Genomic DNA, 15,591 nt, shown 5'->3' with positions numbered 1-15,591 from the left:
TGTAAAGAAGAGATGATCTGTAATTCTGCTTCTGATACAAATAAAAGATTTTTAAAAAAGCAATAAGGTAAAAAACATTTAAAATATAAATGTAGCTTAGGGTGTGATTAAATCTTAAATAAATATTTTGGCTTCAACCCTTAATTCAGAAGCAGGTTTAAATTTTGTGCATTAAGTGTTTCTATCAGAGATCACAGCATTTGTAAGCAACACCTCAAAAGTGGAAGTTACAAGTGACCTGTCTTTTTTAAAGCTGCTAAATACTTACAGCAGCAAACTTTAAAAGTGAGATCACTGCAGAAAAATGTAAACAACCTATCGGACTCTTTTTGAATGCCTTCATGTTACATCTCAACCAGAGATAGCTTTAATCTGACTAAAAGGCAAACACGGAGAGGCGCTGCGGTGAATGTTTAATGCATCTCTGGGAGCCAGTCAATGGAGCAGCCTGTTTATGGGGGTCTTGTCTCTGGCCACGAGCGGTCACTTGCCCCCAGACCCTCTAAGTCAAACAAATACTGAGCCAGAAATGTCAGAACTTGACAAGACAAACTATAAGTTACAAGCTCTGCCCACCCTGGCCGACGCGTGGGAGCCATCAGCGCACTGACTGCTCTGCGAGGCGCTGTGACATTTTCTCCCAGAGTCCTTTCCAAATGCCTCTTTATCGTCCTCCTCTCTACTTTATACACAATTATTTTGTTTCCACTCCCTGCGCGGAGCAGTTCAGCCTCTCCCATGCTGGTATAATATTTCAAATGCCAGCATATGGGGAGAGTTTGGGTCTGTTTAGAGATGTAACCCATGACTCAGTGACTTGAGAGCCCTTGTGTTTATGGCAGTGAGATGGCATGTGTGCATTTTTGTATGTTTTCGATCCGTACTTGTCCATCTCAATGCCCAGTGGATTGCTGGGACGCAGAGAGAAGGGGGATATTCCTTTGTTGCGATTTGTCCTCATGTCGTAGTTCACCTCGTCCACCCACACGGCGGACTGTTCCAGGATACCTGCAGGACAGGCGGGACGCAGTCACAACACGTCCCAGATGGGCTCACACATAAACACACTTGCTCTCATTTATTTTACAAGCATGCAAACAGTAAATAAATCAACCGTGGGTTCATGTATTCATTATGTTTTTTTTATATTTTGATACCTAATAAGATACAGCATTTTTATACGATTTGTGCAACTGAAACTGCCCAATAAAAGACCAAATGCAAGAATTATATTAATTAAACATAGCTTAAAAAATTAGCATAAAAAGGACTTTGCAACAATAATATGAAGCGATGAGTGGCAAAGCAAGAAAATCCCTGAAATCTTAAGGAAAAACTAATTTCTTGAAGTTGTTAAAATCTTATTAACTATACTGCAATTTGTACTCATTAACATTTTGCTAAATTCAAGCATTGTCAAATTCAAATAAAATAAATTCAGTTTAATAGAATTACTGTAATCTGGCAGCATACTAATTAATATTATAAATAATAAATAAACACCACATGTGGTGTTTTTATTAGATTGTGGTTACAGTAAAAATAAAATTTTATGAAAAATGTCACCAGTAGATACTGCCTTACAAAGATTTTCAATCGCCTAAAATCATTTCACATTGTGTCATGTGAGTATATTTTACTATATATTATATTTTATATTGTTATGCAACTGACCAATACAAAGTAGTGCATCATTGTAAACTGGAGGGGAAAAAAAACAAAATAGGATAATTTTGTTTTTTTTTACAAAAACTCTTGAAATGTTGCACCTACTTATTTTCAGTCTCCTGACATAAATAAATAAAACTCAGACCAAGAAACTGCCTTTAAAAGTAAAAAATCATTTGTTAATTTGAATCTGAATGTTGTTTAACTGTGAAGGTCTCAGAGGTTTTAAGAGAGGAGGAGCTGCACAGTTTGGCAGCTCAGGAGGGAGAATCTGTCATCTATTGGTCTTGCAATTCACCAATCTGGGCTCAAGCCATTGTTGAAAGATAGCCAGAAGAAACTAAATTTAAAGTTTACTTCAAGCCATACATACATCATCAATAGCTGCAGCGCTCATGGGCACTTCATTGGTTCATTGACCTTTTCCCTTCTGAGTCTTACCAATCCTCTCTGGCCTGAGCAGTTTAAATGAGACGGTCGAGGTGCCGAGACCTCCGGACTTTGTGGTGACGATGATTTCTCCCTTGTCATCTTTGGCAGGCCCCACACGGCACACTATTTTGCTGGCCGACATCCACTCTGCTGTCAGCATGCAGTTATGGCCGCAGATGGACAGACCTGAGATGGAGTCGGAGAGAAAAAGGTGAAATGGGTGAAAGATACACACACAGGGGGAACAAATAAACATTTGCGATGCAAGCACACACGCACAGGAATACAAATATGGAGCAGTGTAGAAGAGCTTGCTCAGACAGCGCTGTCATCTATCAGCAAGTTTAGTCAAACTGTCACCAGAGGTCAAAGCTCAAGTCGGGGTCACAGCTGGCGTGGGTGGCCTTGATCTTCCTCCAACTCACTCAACTGCTTAAACTTAATGTGAGTGACTCCTCAGTGCTAAGTGGCTCATTACTGGCACAATGTGCACTCTGCCCCGACATCTGTCAGCCTCTTCTTAGTACCTCGCAAAGCCTTCGTGAGGCAGGGAGAACTTGTGCATTTTCAGCAGAGGAGATCTGGTAGCGCTTGGCATGTGTGTCATCCAGCAAGAGGCGATCAACAAATAGCCCATAAAACCGTAAATAATTTGCCCATTAGAGCCCCATTTCCTGCCTCTGTTCTCCATAGGCCACTTTGTTTGGATACATAAGCACTCACACACATTTGTGCATATCTAATTGTCCTAGTCAAGGCCCCAGGGACATGGATGGTCAGGAATAGACTTGTATTGCTGGCTAGGGAGCTGGCAGTCTGATGAAGAGTGGTTTGTGGGTCCTCTGAACTGCCATCAGAGTTTTTACAGGAACTGGCAAATATGACGGAAAATATTGGCAGAGACAAAGTGTGATGTTAAAATCATCTAATGAGAGCAAGATGTTTCAAGCTCAAGTTTGGCTTATAAAAAAAGTCATTTGACTTTTTTCTTTTAAGCCAAATGACAACTCTGTTTTTCTATGTTCATAAATAGGAAAAAGTCTTACAATATGTTAAAATGTGAACTCTGGTCTTGAGTGTTTACAAGATTGTTTTCTTTAAACATAAAAAGTATACATCCAGTATCTGTGAGCAGGTGGATCATAATTATTTGAATTGTTTTTTGGGTATTTTTAGTGGGTGAAATAAAAAAAGTGGTTTTTAAACAAGCAAATTTAGTTTTGATTTTATTGTGGATTTTCTCTAATCCACACAGGGGTTAAATTATACATATACACTTAATAATATTTACCTAAATGTCTCCAAGCAAGTCACACCTTGACAATGCATTATGTACCATCACTAAGCTTAAGGTATAATTCTAACTGGATATTTGACTTAATGGCAGAATTCGCAAAGTCCATTTAAACTGGTTGGTTCGATTTTCAAGTTTCAATAAGATTGAGTTCAGGGCTTACAGAAGGTCATTCCAGGTTTGAGATCAGCTGAAACATTGAGTCCATGTTTCACCATTCCGGTTGATGTTGTGAGGTGAAGATACAACATCAGACGGTAACCATCTTTCACTTCTTCATCCACTTTGTGCAGTGGACCAGAACCTCTAAAACAAGCACACGCTGCCACCACTATTTAACAGTTTGGTTTCAGGACTGGCTTCTAATGGTGTTCCAGCAGTTTCCAGTTCATGAGAAGCTTAAGACCTGGTGGTTCCTGGGTTATTTCTGAAAATGCTGATTTTTGCAGGTTTCACAAATTATTAGTAACTTTTTATTAATATGCGCTAACTTTTCTCTACATGTTCTTGACTGGACATGACGGTGTTAGTAGGGTATTTAAAAGGAGGCCAAGTGGAACTCAAAAGTTGGAAAAAGCTGTTAAAAGGAAACTACAAGATACCTCTGCAGATACATCATCAAGAGGAATGAATATCAGCAAATCAGTGTTTTATCCTTTTGTGCTTTCAACTTCTATGAATGAACACTGCATTTGTTGCAAGACTGAATATCTTTAACTTGTCTGCTCCACATACCCGAATTTAAAGACCTTTAAGAACAAATATTTACTTAATTTAAATAACATGTATGTAAATTTCAGCAAGAGGCAATACGACAAAATACCTGAACGGCCATTCATTTCCACATTCCAAAAGTCAACTCCCATGAAAATAAAATATATATAGAATTTTTTTTTTACAAAAATACAAACTATGACTCTACTGGCACTGAGATGTTCAGTTAGTTTTAAAGGTCTTACCAATGAGGTCAGCTGGGCCTGTGCCCAGGTTCTCTCCACGAATGGTCACCTTCGTCCATGCTGGTCCCTCCTTAGGTGAGATGCCCGTCACTAGTGGTGGCGGCCGTGCTCGTGACATTTTGACGTGAGTCGCAGTGCAGCTCTGGACCAATCAGCAACTGGACAAGCACAACATACAATGGTAAGAATTGGGTGGCATCTGAAATGCAGCCTTCTCACAGAACATTGCAGAATGTCCTGTTGGTCCATTTAAGTTAGAGAAAAGAACTCAACAACAAAACTAATTGAATTTGTTGCATACTTTGCTTCTATACAAACATTAGATTAACAAATATATTCCCAAACGTCCATTGAAAAGTTGCATTACTGTAAAAGTGTGTGTTCAAATTTACAATGGACTACCTTGCACTAAAGTCTTATTTCTTACAATTTGTCACATCTTTTAGTTTGTTAGTAATTGGGAACAAGGAACAATCTGAAATTGTATATTCTTTACTTGCCATCTCTAATCTGGACAAACTTTGAAAACAGATTCAGTTTCAAACTCTTATCTAAATAAGTTTGGAGGCCTTTTTAAAATGTTTGAACAAGAATGGGTTTATTTGTGGTTATCTATCAGCAACAAAAAAAAGTAAATGAAAAATGGAATCAACCCAAAATTTAATGTTATAATATAAGATAAAGAACATAATTTAAACATAAAACCAATGGAAAAATACTTAATATTATTAAGACACATGGGTTTTATCTTTTCTGAAAATGGAATAATTAATAAGGCTTTTATAACTTATACTATTCTCATTTCTTTTTAATTTTTTCCATGTTCTGTAAAAACTCGAATAAGGAATCATAGGAGGTTAATACTATTACAATACAATGTATGATATCAGTAATAACACAAACCATTTTATAAATTCAACAAGAATTTTTACCTAGTACTCATGCCAGATATTTAGACCTTTTTACCAAAATATGATCAGAATTTGGCTCAAAGTTCATTTCCATCTCCAAACAATGTATGCATTGCAAAAGGTATCTCTCAGATATTAGCAAACACAGAGAAAGCGGCCAAGAATGAAACAGACAGAGAGCAGAGAGGATTGGAAGAATGTAAACCTCACAGCGCAGGATAAATAAACCTGGTCTGCCCAATCATTCCTCATAAGCCCACACAATACTGTACACATTCTGGTACCAAAGAAGGAGCAACCATGCAAATCAGTTCATGTTGGGGAGAGAGAAGGGTTTCAAATAAAACAAAAATATGAAAGGAAGCATTTCAGCTGAGCATATGTTTGCTAATAAATTACTGCCAGGTCTCTGACCAAGCTCAGCTTCGTTAAGCAACTCGAGCTGGGCTTCCGCCCTTTTGCTCTGCAGCCAGAACACGTTCACCTCAAACAATGCAGGAGTTCACACGGAGCTGACCCTTAGGTTGTCCATGGTGGTAACTCTCTGCACAGACTCAAAAATTAAGAATACGCAAGAAATATGAAATCTGACAGTCCAAAACTAATGTGGCTGTATGTGAGAGGCCTGAAGTGATCCATAAGAAGTCCCAAACAGCTCACAGAAATGTAGATTTGAAATTTTCTATGAAATTTGTCTAAATTTAAAGGAGCAACATTTTCAGAAAAAAAGAAGGATATTCATATTCCCAGTTTTAGTTCTGTGCCCATCAATAACCAGAGAAAAGAGAAGCAAAACTTCCACTCCGATACACACAGAAAGCTGATTCTTGTGTTGGCAACTTCCAAGCTTTAGAGTCAGGACCTGCAGCAGTATCCAGATATTGAAGCCATTAAATTATTCCATTAAAAACAAGGGACAATACAATGATAACTGCTGCTTCTAAGATAAATCAAGATTACTGTAAAATCAGAGAAAGATGAGAGAAAAGACAAAAAACTAAGAAAGTTAGAAGCAGAATTTGCCTCTGAGGAAGGAAAAACAATCACCAAGGTTGAAAACAAATGGACTGAAAAGCACATAGTTTCTCCTTGGAAGGCGGTTGAGAGAAAATAGCTTTTAAATTCATCACCATATCCTAAACACCCGCTTTTAAAAGACAGAAAAATGTAGGCAAATGAGACAGATTTTTCCTACTATCTAATTTCAAAACATATTTGGCTGAATGGTGACATGAAGTGGCAGCTATTATGCTTGACCAGCATCTGGTGGAAGTGCCAAACTTCTGAAACACTGGAAGTGACGATGTACATAATGTTCAGTTTGAAGGTGATTAGCAAGCAACAAGGACTCTATCTTGACTGCGCAATTTTACAAGAATTTGTACTCCATTATTGATTTTTGCAATGATATTATCTCAATGTCTTGCGACACTCTATTTTTTTCAGTGTTAGTAGGGTATTTTAAAGGAGGTCAAATGGAACTCAAAAGTTGGAAAGCTATTTAAAATGAAACTACAAGATACCTCTGCAGATACATCATCAAGAGGAATGAGTATCAACAAATCAGTGTTTTATCCTTTTGTGCTTTCAACTTCTATGAATGATGCTGAATTACATATCATAGAATTATTGATCTTTACATTCATAGAAGGAAAGCTAGACAAACTTCTGTTTAATATTACATTATGAAATTTCTTAAAAAGAAAAAATGAAATACTTCTCAATATCTAAATTGGTGCATCTAAATAAAATTGATTTGATTAGTATTGAAAAAACACAACACAGAATCATAATACTTAGATGAATCCTTAAGAAGTATAACACAACATACTTCAAGCTGTCATTCATCGCAACTGTTTATAAAGTGAGAATCTGTTTTATCTCCCAGAACCAGCTTATGTTTATATAGACCATATCTAGACATCTGTCAAGAAATTTCCCTAAATGACTTATAACCTGTACAGAAGATGTACCACAATGTTTTGTAAGATGTTGAAATTAAAATATATTTGAATACACTAAAGATGTTAAACAAAAATTGAGAAATTTTATATTTACTTTAACTAGAAAAAAACTAAAACAAAAAAAAACAAGCACACAGTTTATTAAAAAGGTATCAAATTATGCATATGTCACTGAGAGGATTAAAAAATAGAGAAAACTGCAGCTTCTATGGCACTTTCATTTAAAAGAACAATATTGAAAAAAAAGAAGCCAATTAGAAACACAGATGCATCAAAGTAAGCAAAACTGTAGTGACCCAAAAATTGAGCAGAATAGGAACCTGTCCGTGGAATGTTCTGGAACAGCTCCTTCCCTCTCGGACCGCACCAACATCCCAAAGCTAAAGACAAACCTCCAGAGAAATTTACCTCGCGCTGTTGCTGCTGCCCTGTGCTTGTTAAGAGGAAATGGAGGGGCTCTGAATCTGACATGATGAAGATAAGAGGTCAACAGGCCTAAAACAAGAGCCTGGTATATCCTTCATCAATCCCACATGTTTGGAGCGGGAGTGGCGAGGAGAGGGGGTGGGGGGTTGAGATTCAGATTCTACTTCCAGGAGTATTTCTGTCCTATATAGTACACATGAACACACACACCTCCACGCCCACACACACACACATAGACAGACACTGGGCAAAATGACAGCTCAGCGAGGTTTGCGTGCGAGGGGCCAGGGCTGGTGTTGTGTGGTCTGTGCGTATGCGAGCGTGAGGAAGAATTTGAAGAGAGTTCTGGGCAGTGCATATGTGTGCATGAATATCTGTAGATGTGTGCGTGTGTGTGGTCTGGGTGTGTGGTCTCCGGCGCGGGCCTGGGGAGAGCCTGCTGACGGCTGGGATGAGAAAAGAGCCGCTGTGTTTACTTTACTCTGGGGGCTGCTCATGGACACGGGAACACTGCCCAGACCCTTCTCTGTAACATCCAGCACGCACACGCCCACACACACGTGTGGAACATCACGCACGCTCGCACAAGGAACCAAGTCGCAAGTAACGGGACTCCTCATGTCATGCATCACCACAAATACCCTGCTAACAAGGTCAGAGAAATTGTAACTTTATTCAAACGGACGCTTAACTGCAAACTCTTTTTTTTTTCTTGCCATAGAGCAACATGAAAAGGAAAAGAATCCCCAAATGGAACCGTTTAAGGGGGCAGCATCTTCCTACAAAGGGATAAAATGACGAGCCTCTAGGGGGCATTAGAAGATGATAAACCACTTTGTTCCAACATGTGTCAAGCTCCAACTTTTTTTGTTGGCTAAATTTAATCATAGATTGTTTTTAGCTTCCTTTCTACAGCCGGAATCCCTTAGAATCATGATGCTGCCACTTTCTCATGTATCACTCTTTACTTTCCTTTGAAGGTCACCAGCACCAGAGTTGCCTCTAATTATACAGCAGCTGTTAGAGAAAACTATGCACAATATTTTTTAAATAGAAATTGTTTATATTGTTGAGTAAAGAAGTAACGTCTTTTTAACTTACATCTAGGATGGAAAAAGCAGATCATTTTTGTTGAGGTTAGGTCAACATAACATTTTTGAACATCTAGATAAAAAATAAGATCTAAGATTCGACTGAACTATAATGGCAAGAAATTACAAATTTACTCAACTGATGTTTTTATTGGTACATTAATTCAATGCCAAATTAAGCTATGAGTTGAAATATTGAAGATAAGTTCATCTACGTATCATTTGTAAAGACAACTATTCTTTTGATGATTCCCTTTACAAAAGGATTTAGAGCTTTTGTTTTTTACATAATCTTAAAAAAATATCAGTACAGCTCAGGTTGTTGAATCACAGTGTCCTTTAAAGAATGTGACTGAAACAATTCATAATTACAAAAAAAAGAAAGAAAAGAAAGGTTTACTAAATTTTTATTTAAATAACTTATCATAACCAATCCAGACCTGTAAGCGTGCATCCCCATCCATATCTAAAAGATAGATCAACTTATTAGCCAATTACTAGATTTTTGCTGTATCTTTTTTTAATTGTTGTTTTTTATGATGCAACGATGCCCAGACCATTCAGCCAAAGATAGAAATAGATTTTTGTTGATTGGCTTTTAACTAATGATCAAAAACTAGAAAAGTCCAACTTTTTTGTTTTCATCAAATAGATCAAAATGGAAACTGGCACTTCTTTCAGTTTGGAAATGCCTAAACAATCCACATATTTCTTTGTATTCTGTTTCACCTTAAGTAAAAAGCAAACAAAAGTGAGGAATACGCATTTCCTTCAAAATCAAGAAAAAATATTGCATTCTCTATTTTGTATTAAATTCAAAATGACAATTTCTACCAAAGTGCTAGTGATTTCTGTTAAGGTTAGTGTTTCTTGAACTAAACATTGGAACTAAATGTTTAGTTAGTTCCAATGTTAAAATGATTAAGTTTATTTGTGTTACAGACCTTAGCATGACAATCAGAATCAGCAGGTCACGCTGCAAAAAACAAACAAAATAAGGCCACCAAATGCCTGAATCGTGTAGTTTTGGCCCATAGAACCTTTTCTTCATAGAAGCGCTACAAAGCCTAATGCTTTGCAGGGAGGATCAGAAGAGTATTCGATAAAAAGAGCAAATGGAAAATCAAGAATCCAGTTTTGACATCTGTTTGCTTCTTTTACTCTCACACGCACATTTAAGTTCTGAATAATAAACTATCTTGATTATCTCAGATTGTCTTGATTATCTGAAACTGTTGCTTCCCACGAGATGCATGATACAATTAGATAAAATTAGACAAAATTAGTGTATCTCCTTTTAGTTCTTGAACGTGAAGGATGTGCTACATTCACTGAATTAAAAATACAAATGCTACTAAAGAAATAAGATGATATTTTTCGTTGGGTTTAGCATTTTCCCTGCCATTTCAATTATATTTAGATAGAGAAACATGTGCATAAACAATCATTATGCACAAATAAAAGTCTTGCATGGATTAGGTTATAGATTTAGTAAAACCTACCAACAATAAGGATTTTTCTTCTTTTAGACTCTGAATGCAATTCTAACCGCATCATATTTTCCTCTGGTTATACTAACTCTTAGCAACAACTAAAAGAATACTAATATTGTTGCAAGTGAAGCATCAATATTCTTGATGCTAAATTCAGGATTTACTTAAATGACAATGATTTGAATTATTCTAACATCAAAACATGAAAAACTGTAACAACACAAATAAACAACTATATCTAAACTAGCTGACCCCCTATAATCGCAAGACACATGACCTAGTGCCCCGTGACGATGTCATGAATAAGGCGTTCAAATTTTGGATCATTTAGCCCTCGGAGCTAAAAGGTGACTCACATATGGCAATGATTGGCATAAATTTGTGCTGGAGTGTGAGTGTAAGCGAGTGTGTGATGGGTTCAGCGGGCACAAAGGGACCCATTTAAAACAGCTCATCACCCTCAATCCATCCCCCTCTAAGCACCATACGCACACACACACCATTTTGCTCTGCGCTCTCTCCCCATCATTACATAAACACTAGATTCCATCAAAGATCCCTTCGACTCCTCTGAATGCACAGAGGCAACCAAACATCTCCCAGTCTAGGATGACTGGGCCAACCCTAAACAATCTTCTTTACTGTTCGCTCACAACCACGCTGCTCTAAGATGTGGACGGCCTAATGTAGCCGATAGCCAGAAATTGACCATAATATGTGTGAATTGTATCAGATTCCATATAAATGGGCTCCATTAAAACGGACTGTGCAGAGTCTGTTTGGAAACTTGTCCAGTGACTGCTGACCATTTCTACAATGAGTCAGCATCTCCTCTGCAGAGCAGCCAGCCCGAAAGTTCATGGAGACTCTTCATGAAGACAAACTGATCAGATGTTTGCCTCTGGCTCCCTGTCCTACCAGCATCATATTTACCCACAGGCTCTGTTATGTTTGGGGCCATCTGTTTGTTTGTTTGTCGGTCTCCAGCGCTTCACTGAGTTAGGCTTAATGAAGAGAAGTCGCCAATTTCCCAGATAAAAAAAATCTTGAAACAATAAACAGAAATATGAAGAATAGGCCTGCAACTGTAAGAAAATGTTTTCAGAGGATTAGGAGGCTGGAGACAGGCGGCTCTGCCTGGTGATGAGGCTCAGTGGAGCAATCTGAACCTTGGTGAGCCGGGCTGGAACGTTGCTATCCCGGTTGGTTTATGTAAAAAAAAATACAAGCGTGAGAAACATCCAGAGTCAAAACAGAAGCCATGTAATTAATAATGGAGCAGAAATTCAATTTGTTACAGCAAAAATCTGTACTTCATAACTACATATAAATTATAACAAAAGAATGAATATTTAAATTGACGGGTTTATTACTTTCTCTTATTGATAGGGCTCTAACTCATTTAGAAGTATTTTTTTCAAAGAATGCTTGAATATTATTCAAATAATTTATTCTTAATAAAATTTCCTGTTTTTCTGGAATAAATTTAGTCACAAACTGGTGTTACAGATAAACTGAATTATGTTCATATTGAATAAAAGTACCAAAAATACATTTGCTTCTTACTTTGCTTGTGTAACTGTCTCAAAAATTATTTTACTACTAAGCAAATTAGAGAAGAAAATGTGAATTAATCTCCTATTTAAAAAAAACTTAGAAAAATCCTGGACCATATAGGACCAGTTTATCTTCCCATCATGTGCAGTGAGCAGGTAAAGGATGTAGCATAACTTTTAGAGATGTAACAAAAGTGCAGCAAAGAGAGGCATCTTGGAGTCACCAAGTCTCCATAGTAACTGTTAAATTAAAGCAACATGCCAGCTGGTCGTTTGCCAGAAAAAGTTTTAATTTCCCTACTGCTACAGACTTAAACGTGCAGTTTTATAAACTCTACTTGGACTTTTACTGAATGCGATACTTGAAGAGATTAAACAAATTTAAGCAGCTCAGCAATTTTAGATGAGAGTTGTGTAAAGCAGGATGAATGTGAAAAAAACACCTGATGGACATTGTAAAATAGAATAGAGGGTCTGTGATGCTCAGAGTCTGTTTCTCTCACAAGCATTCTAGAAATATTGTTCGAGCACATGGCATCAGGAGCTCTTTGAAACAACAACACATTGTAAATGAAAATCAGATGGGATTTTTATTGGATGTCTTAAGATTAATGACCCAAACCATATGGCAGAATCTTGAAAGAAATCCTACAGAAATTCTGTGGGATGTGTTGTTATCCTGCTGGGAAAAGGGATGCAACTTAAACCAGGGATGTCAATAATCACAGCATTGGCAATTTAAAGCACAAATAAATACAGGGTACTAAATTTCGTTGGGTGAAATTGTGATGCTTCAATAACTATATAACAAACAAACTATATAACTATATAAACTTATTTTTAAGTTTCTAAGTTTCTCTGTCTGTAAATTCAAGGTTCACTGTATTACAGGAACCACAGAGTGAAGACCAGTGGCCTGGTAAGGCTTTTAGCTGGGTCGAGGCTACCAGGTGGGTCACACCGCAAAGAGTGCAGGGGGATAAAGGGTTAGGGTGAGCTTGGTTAGTAAATAGGGCTTGGCCTGACCCCCGTCACTCAATTCACCCCAGCCTCAGCGGAGCAGCATCACTGAGGAAAGCCTCAGAAAATACAGCCCACCACATTCCACCAAAACAAACAAGCAGGGCCACCCAAATTTTTCAATTAGAGCCCCAGGAGGGGACAGGAAATGGATCAGTGTAGCCTTGCCCCTGTGTTTCCCCCCTTTCCTCCTTCTCCCCTCTGACTTAGGAGAAGTGGAGGAGAAGGTGAGACAAAGTGCTCTAAGTGTGGCCCTACTAGCATGGATATAAACACAAATCAGAGACATTTGTAGGACACAACCCCAGCTTGCTGTGAACTTGTCAATCATCTGCTCTCTTTCACTCTCAAGTCCAATCAATCTGTTGAGCAAACACACATGCTGAAGTACTGTTTTCCCTGGACAAACCTACTTAAGAGCCTATGCTACAGCAATATTTTACTAAGCAACACAAAAAGGGATTAAAGAAGCGCAAAACGTGTTGAGACTGAAAACACTTCACTTAATGAGCCTGAAAAAAGAGACAAGACTTTATACAATAACAGGGACACTTAATCGAAAAAGTTCATAGAAGCAAAATCACAGAAGAAACATAGCTGTTTTCCAAAGAGGGAATTGCTATGCAGCTTCTGAAATGGTCAATAAACTTTAAATTCAGTTTTTTCTGTAGCAAAAAGTAAACATTTTCACAAGTTTCACTTTAATAAGCATGATTAAGCCATGCAATGTAAAAATCGCTTATATAATTACAAAAGATTAAATTATGATACAGTATGTAAACACATATGAAGAGTCCTGTTTAGTAGGACATTTACTAAACAGATTTATTAATGACCATAATAATCAGTTGCTGGGAGAACTTTTAAAATTCAGCATGAAGGAATCTTTAACAATCGCTGTACTGCATAAAATTGACCTGAAATTAAATTTACGTTTAATGGTTTTATCTTATCATGCACAATTGACAATAAAGAGACTTAATAAATCCATATCCAAAAATATGGATGCTAGGTTATTTTATCTATTAAAGGTTAACAAAAACTATAGATTTATCATTTATGATAAACAGTCAAATACAAAAAGTTTAATTATATATAATGAAAGTGTTAGGATACCGTTTCACCTAAAACTAGTGTTAGTACGTCCAGATGAGATAACTCCAGTGAGACGCTTATGTGTGTTATGGATTGTCAGCTGAGTTGTAATCTGCCCAGCCATGTTGCAGTAATCTAGAAATGCCTAAGTATTTGTAAGCAAACGGTTTCTTTAAGACAAATCTTTTATCAATGACTTAGCAAGCACCCCGCCGAATTGACCATGGATCGTCCACAGAACGTGAGAATCAATCGATATATTCTGTAAAAAAGAAACGGCCCCAGGATATTAAAATTTGATAGAATTTGAACAGAGTTTGGCACAGCTAACGCTCCTGTCATAAATTTTAGCGATGGGACAGTTAGACTACTTCAACTTCATTACTTACAAACACTGATATGTTATAGTCACCTCAGTTTAGGATATTAAGATAATTCATGGGCGATTTTAAATTAAAAACATCAAAAACAGCCTCTTTGTTGATTAATTTGAGAGCTAACTTTAGCCTAAGCTAATATCCGCTAAACGAAGCCAGTGGGTCAAATCCATGTCAAAGAAAAGAGTCAAGTACTGTCATTCGCCTTGGCTGAAATCCTACTAAAGTTTACAGTACTCTAAATTCCGTGATATAATCGTTATCACCACATTATAAGAAAAGAAGGACAAAATATTGCAGAGAAATAGGAACTCACAGCTCAAAGAGGCTTGTCTGCAGAGACTGCTTCCTGTTTTCTGTAACAACTTCCGGGCAAAGCCTTCAAAATAAAACACGTGGAATATTTTGAATATTATGAATTATTTTTGTAATACACATTTGGACGAATCGATGAAATAAATATACAGCAAAATTGACTAAAATCATCTCTATTTATTCACTTTATTATTCTCTTTATCTGTGATTAAATAAGTGATCAGATAATACATTTTTATTACACAATTTGCGGTCTACAATCGGTATGAAGCTGATATGTTTTATTGCCATACGTTGACTAAGATTTTTTTTTTTACATCAAATATAAAAGACTGCAGATTCTGTGAAATGTCACATTAATTTGAAAGCATTTTTAAAAATTGTTGTTTGCCTCAAGTATACATTCAAATGGTTAAACTAAACCATTTTAGGTAATCTTATGACAAATGTAATGCATCTTGTCCGAATAGATTCTTTGCAACAACAACAAATAAAGACAACCTGCATTTTTCTCAGGAGAATCTGACGTCCTTCGTGCAAGAACACTGGAGCGCAGTGGGAGCTCTGCTCTTTCCTTGTCTCTCTTTTCACGGTGCATCACTGAGGTATTTCCACTTGTTCTGGGAAAGTCGCAGCATCATTAGAAATGCAACAGAGACCACCCAGGCTCACGCTGGAGCGCCGATACCATTACATTTATCTCACCAAATTGTGCAGGGCAGAAAGACTTTCTGTGATAAGGCAAGGCCCAGTCCCCAAGGACACCATATTGTCCAATTACACGGGGTAATCTGATAATTGAGGGATCAAACTGTGACTTGGGAGCTTGCACAGATGCTGATGTCACACAGAGGCTGTTTGTCTACATAAACATCTACTTAACAGCAATGACGATGGAAGATGTTGATCTTATTCTCAGTGGTATAGCCATTGCCAGTGAATGAGAGCATCAGTGATACATCACATATATCTTGTGGTGAGGCAACAATC

General features: G+C 37.3%; 1 protein-coding gene across 1 annotated transcript in view; it reads right to left on the bottom strand.

Annotated features, from left to right (window-relative positions):
* exoc2 (exocyst complex component 2) overlaps positions 1-14,665 on the bottom strand; it is a 50,762-nt gene extending 36,097 nt beyond the window's left edge. The window contains exons 1-4 of the mRNA XM_005802300.2: positions 14,603-14,665; positions 4,354-4,511; positions 2,110-2,286; positions 885-1,008 (exon numbers count right to left, since the gene is read on the bottom strand). Of these exons, the coding sequence (XP_005802357.1) occupies positions 885-1,008; positions 2,110-2,286; positions 4,354-4,471 (419 nt within the window). The 5' untranslated portion in view covers positions 4,472-4,511; positions 14,603-14,665. The remainder of the gene's footprint in view (positions 1-884; positions 1,009-2,109; positions 2,287-4,353; positions 4,512-14,602) is intronic.
* Between the last annotated feature and the right edge of the window lie 926 nt (positions 14,666-15,591).

The sequence above is a fragment of the Xiphophorus maculatus genome, chromosome 9 (genome assembly GCF_002775205.1).
Source record: "Xiphophorus maculatus strain JP 163 A chromosome 9, X_maculatus-5.0-male, whole genome shotgun sequence".
Taxonomy (NCBI): domain Eukaryota; kingdom Metazoa; phylum Chordata; class Actinopteri; order Cyprinodontiformes; family Poeciliidae; genus Xiphophorus; species Xiphophorus maculatus.
Note: the sequence above shows the minus strand (reverse complement) of the source record. Positions and strands in the feature narration are given on the sequence as shown.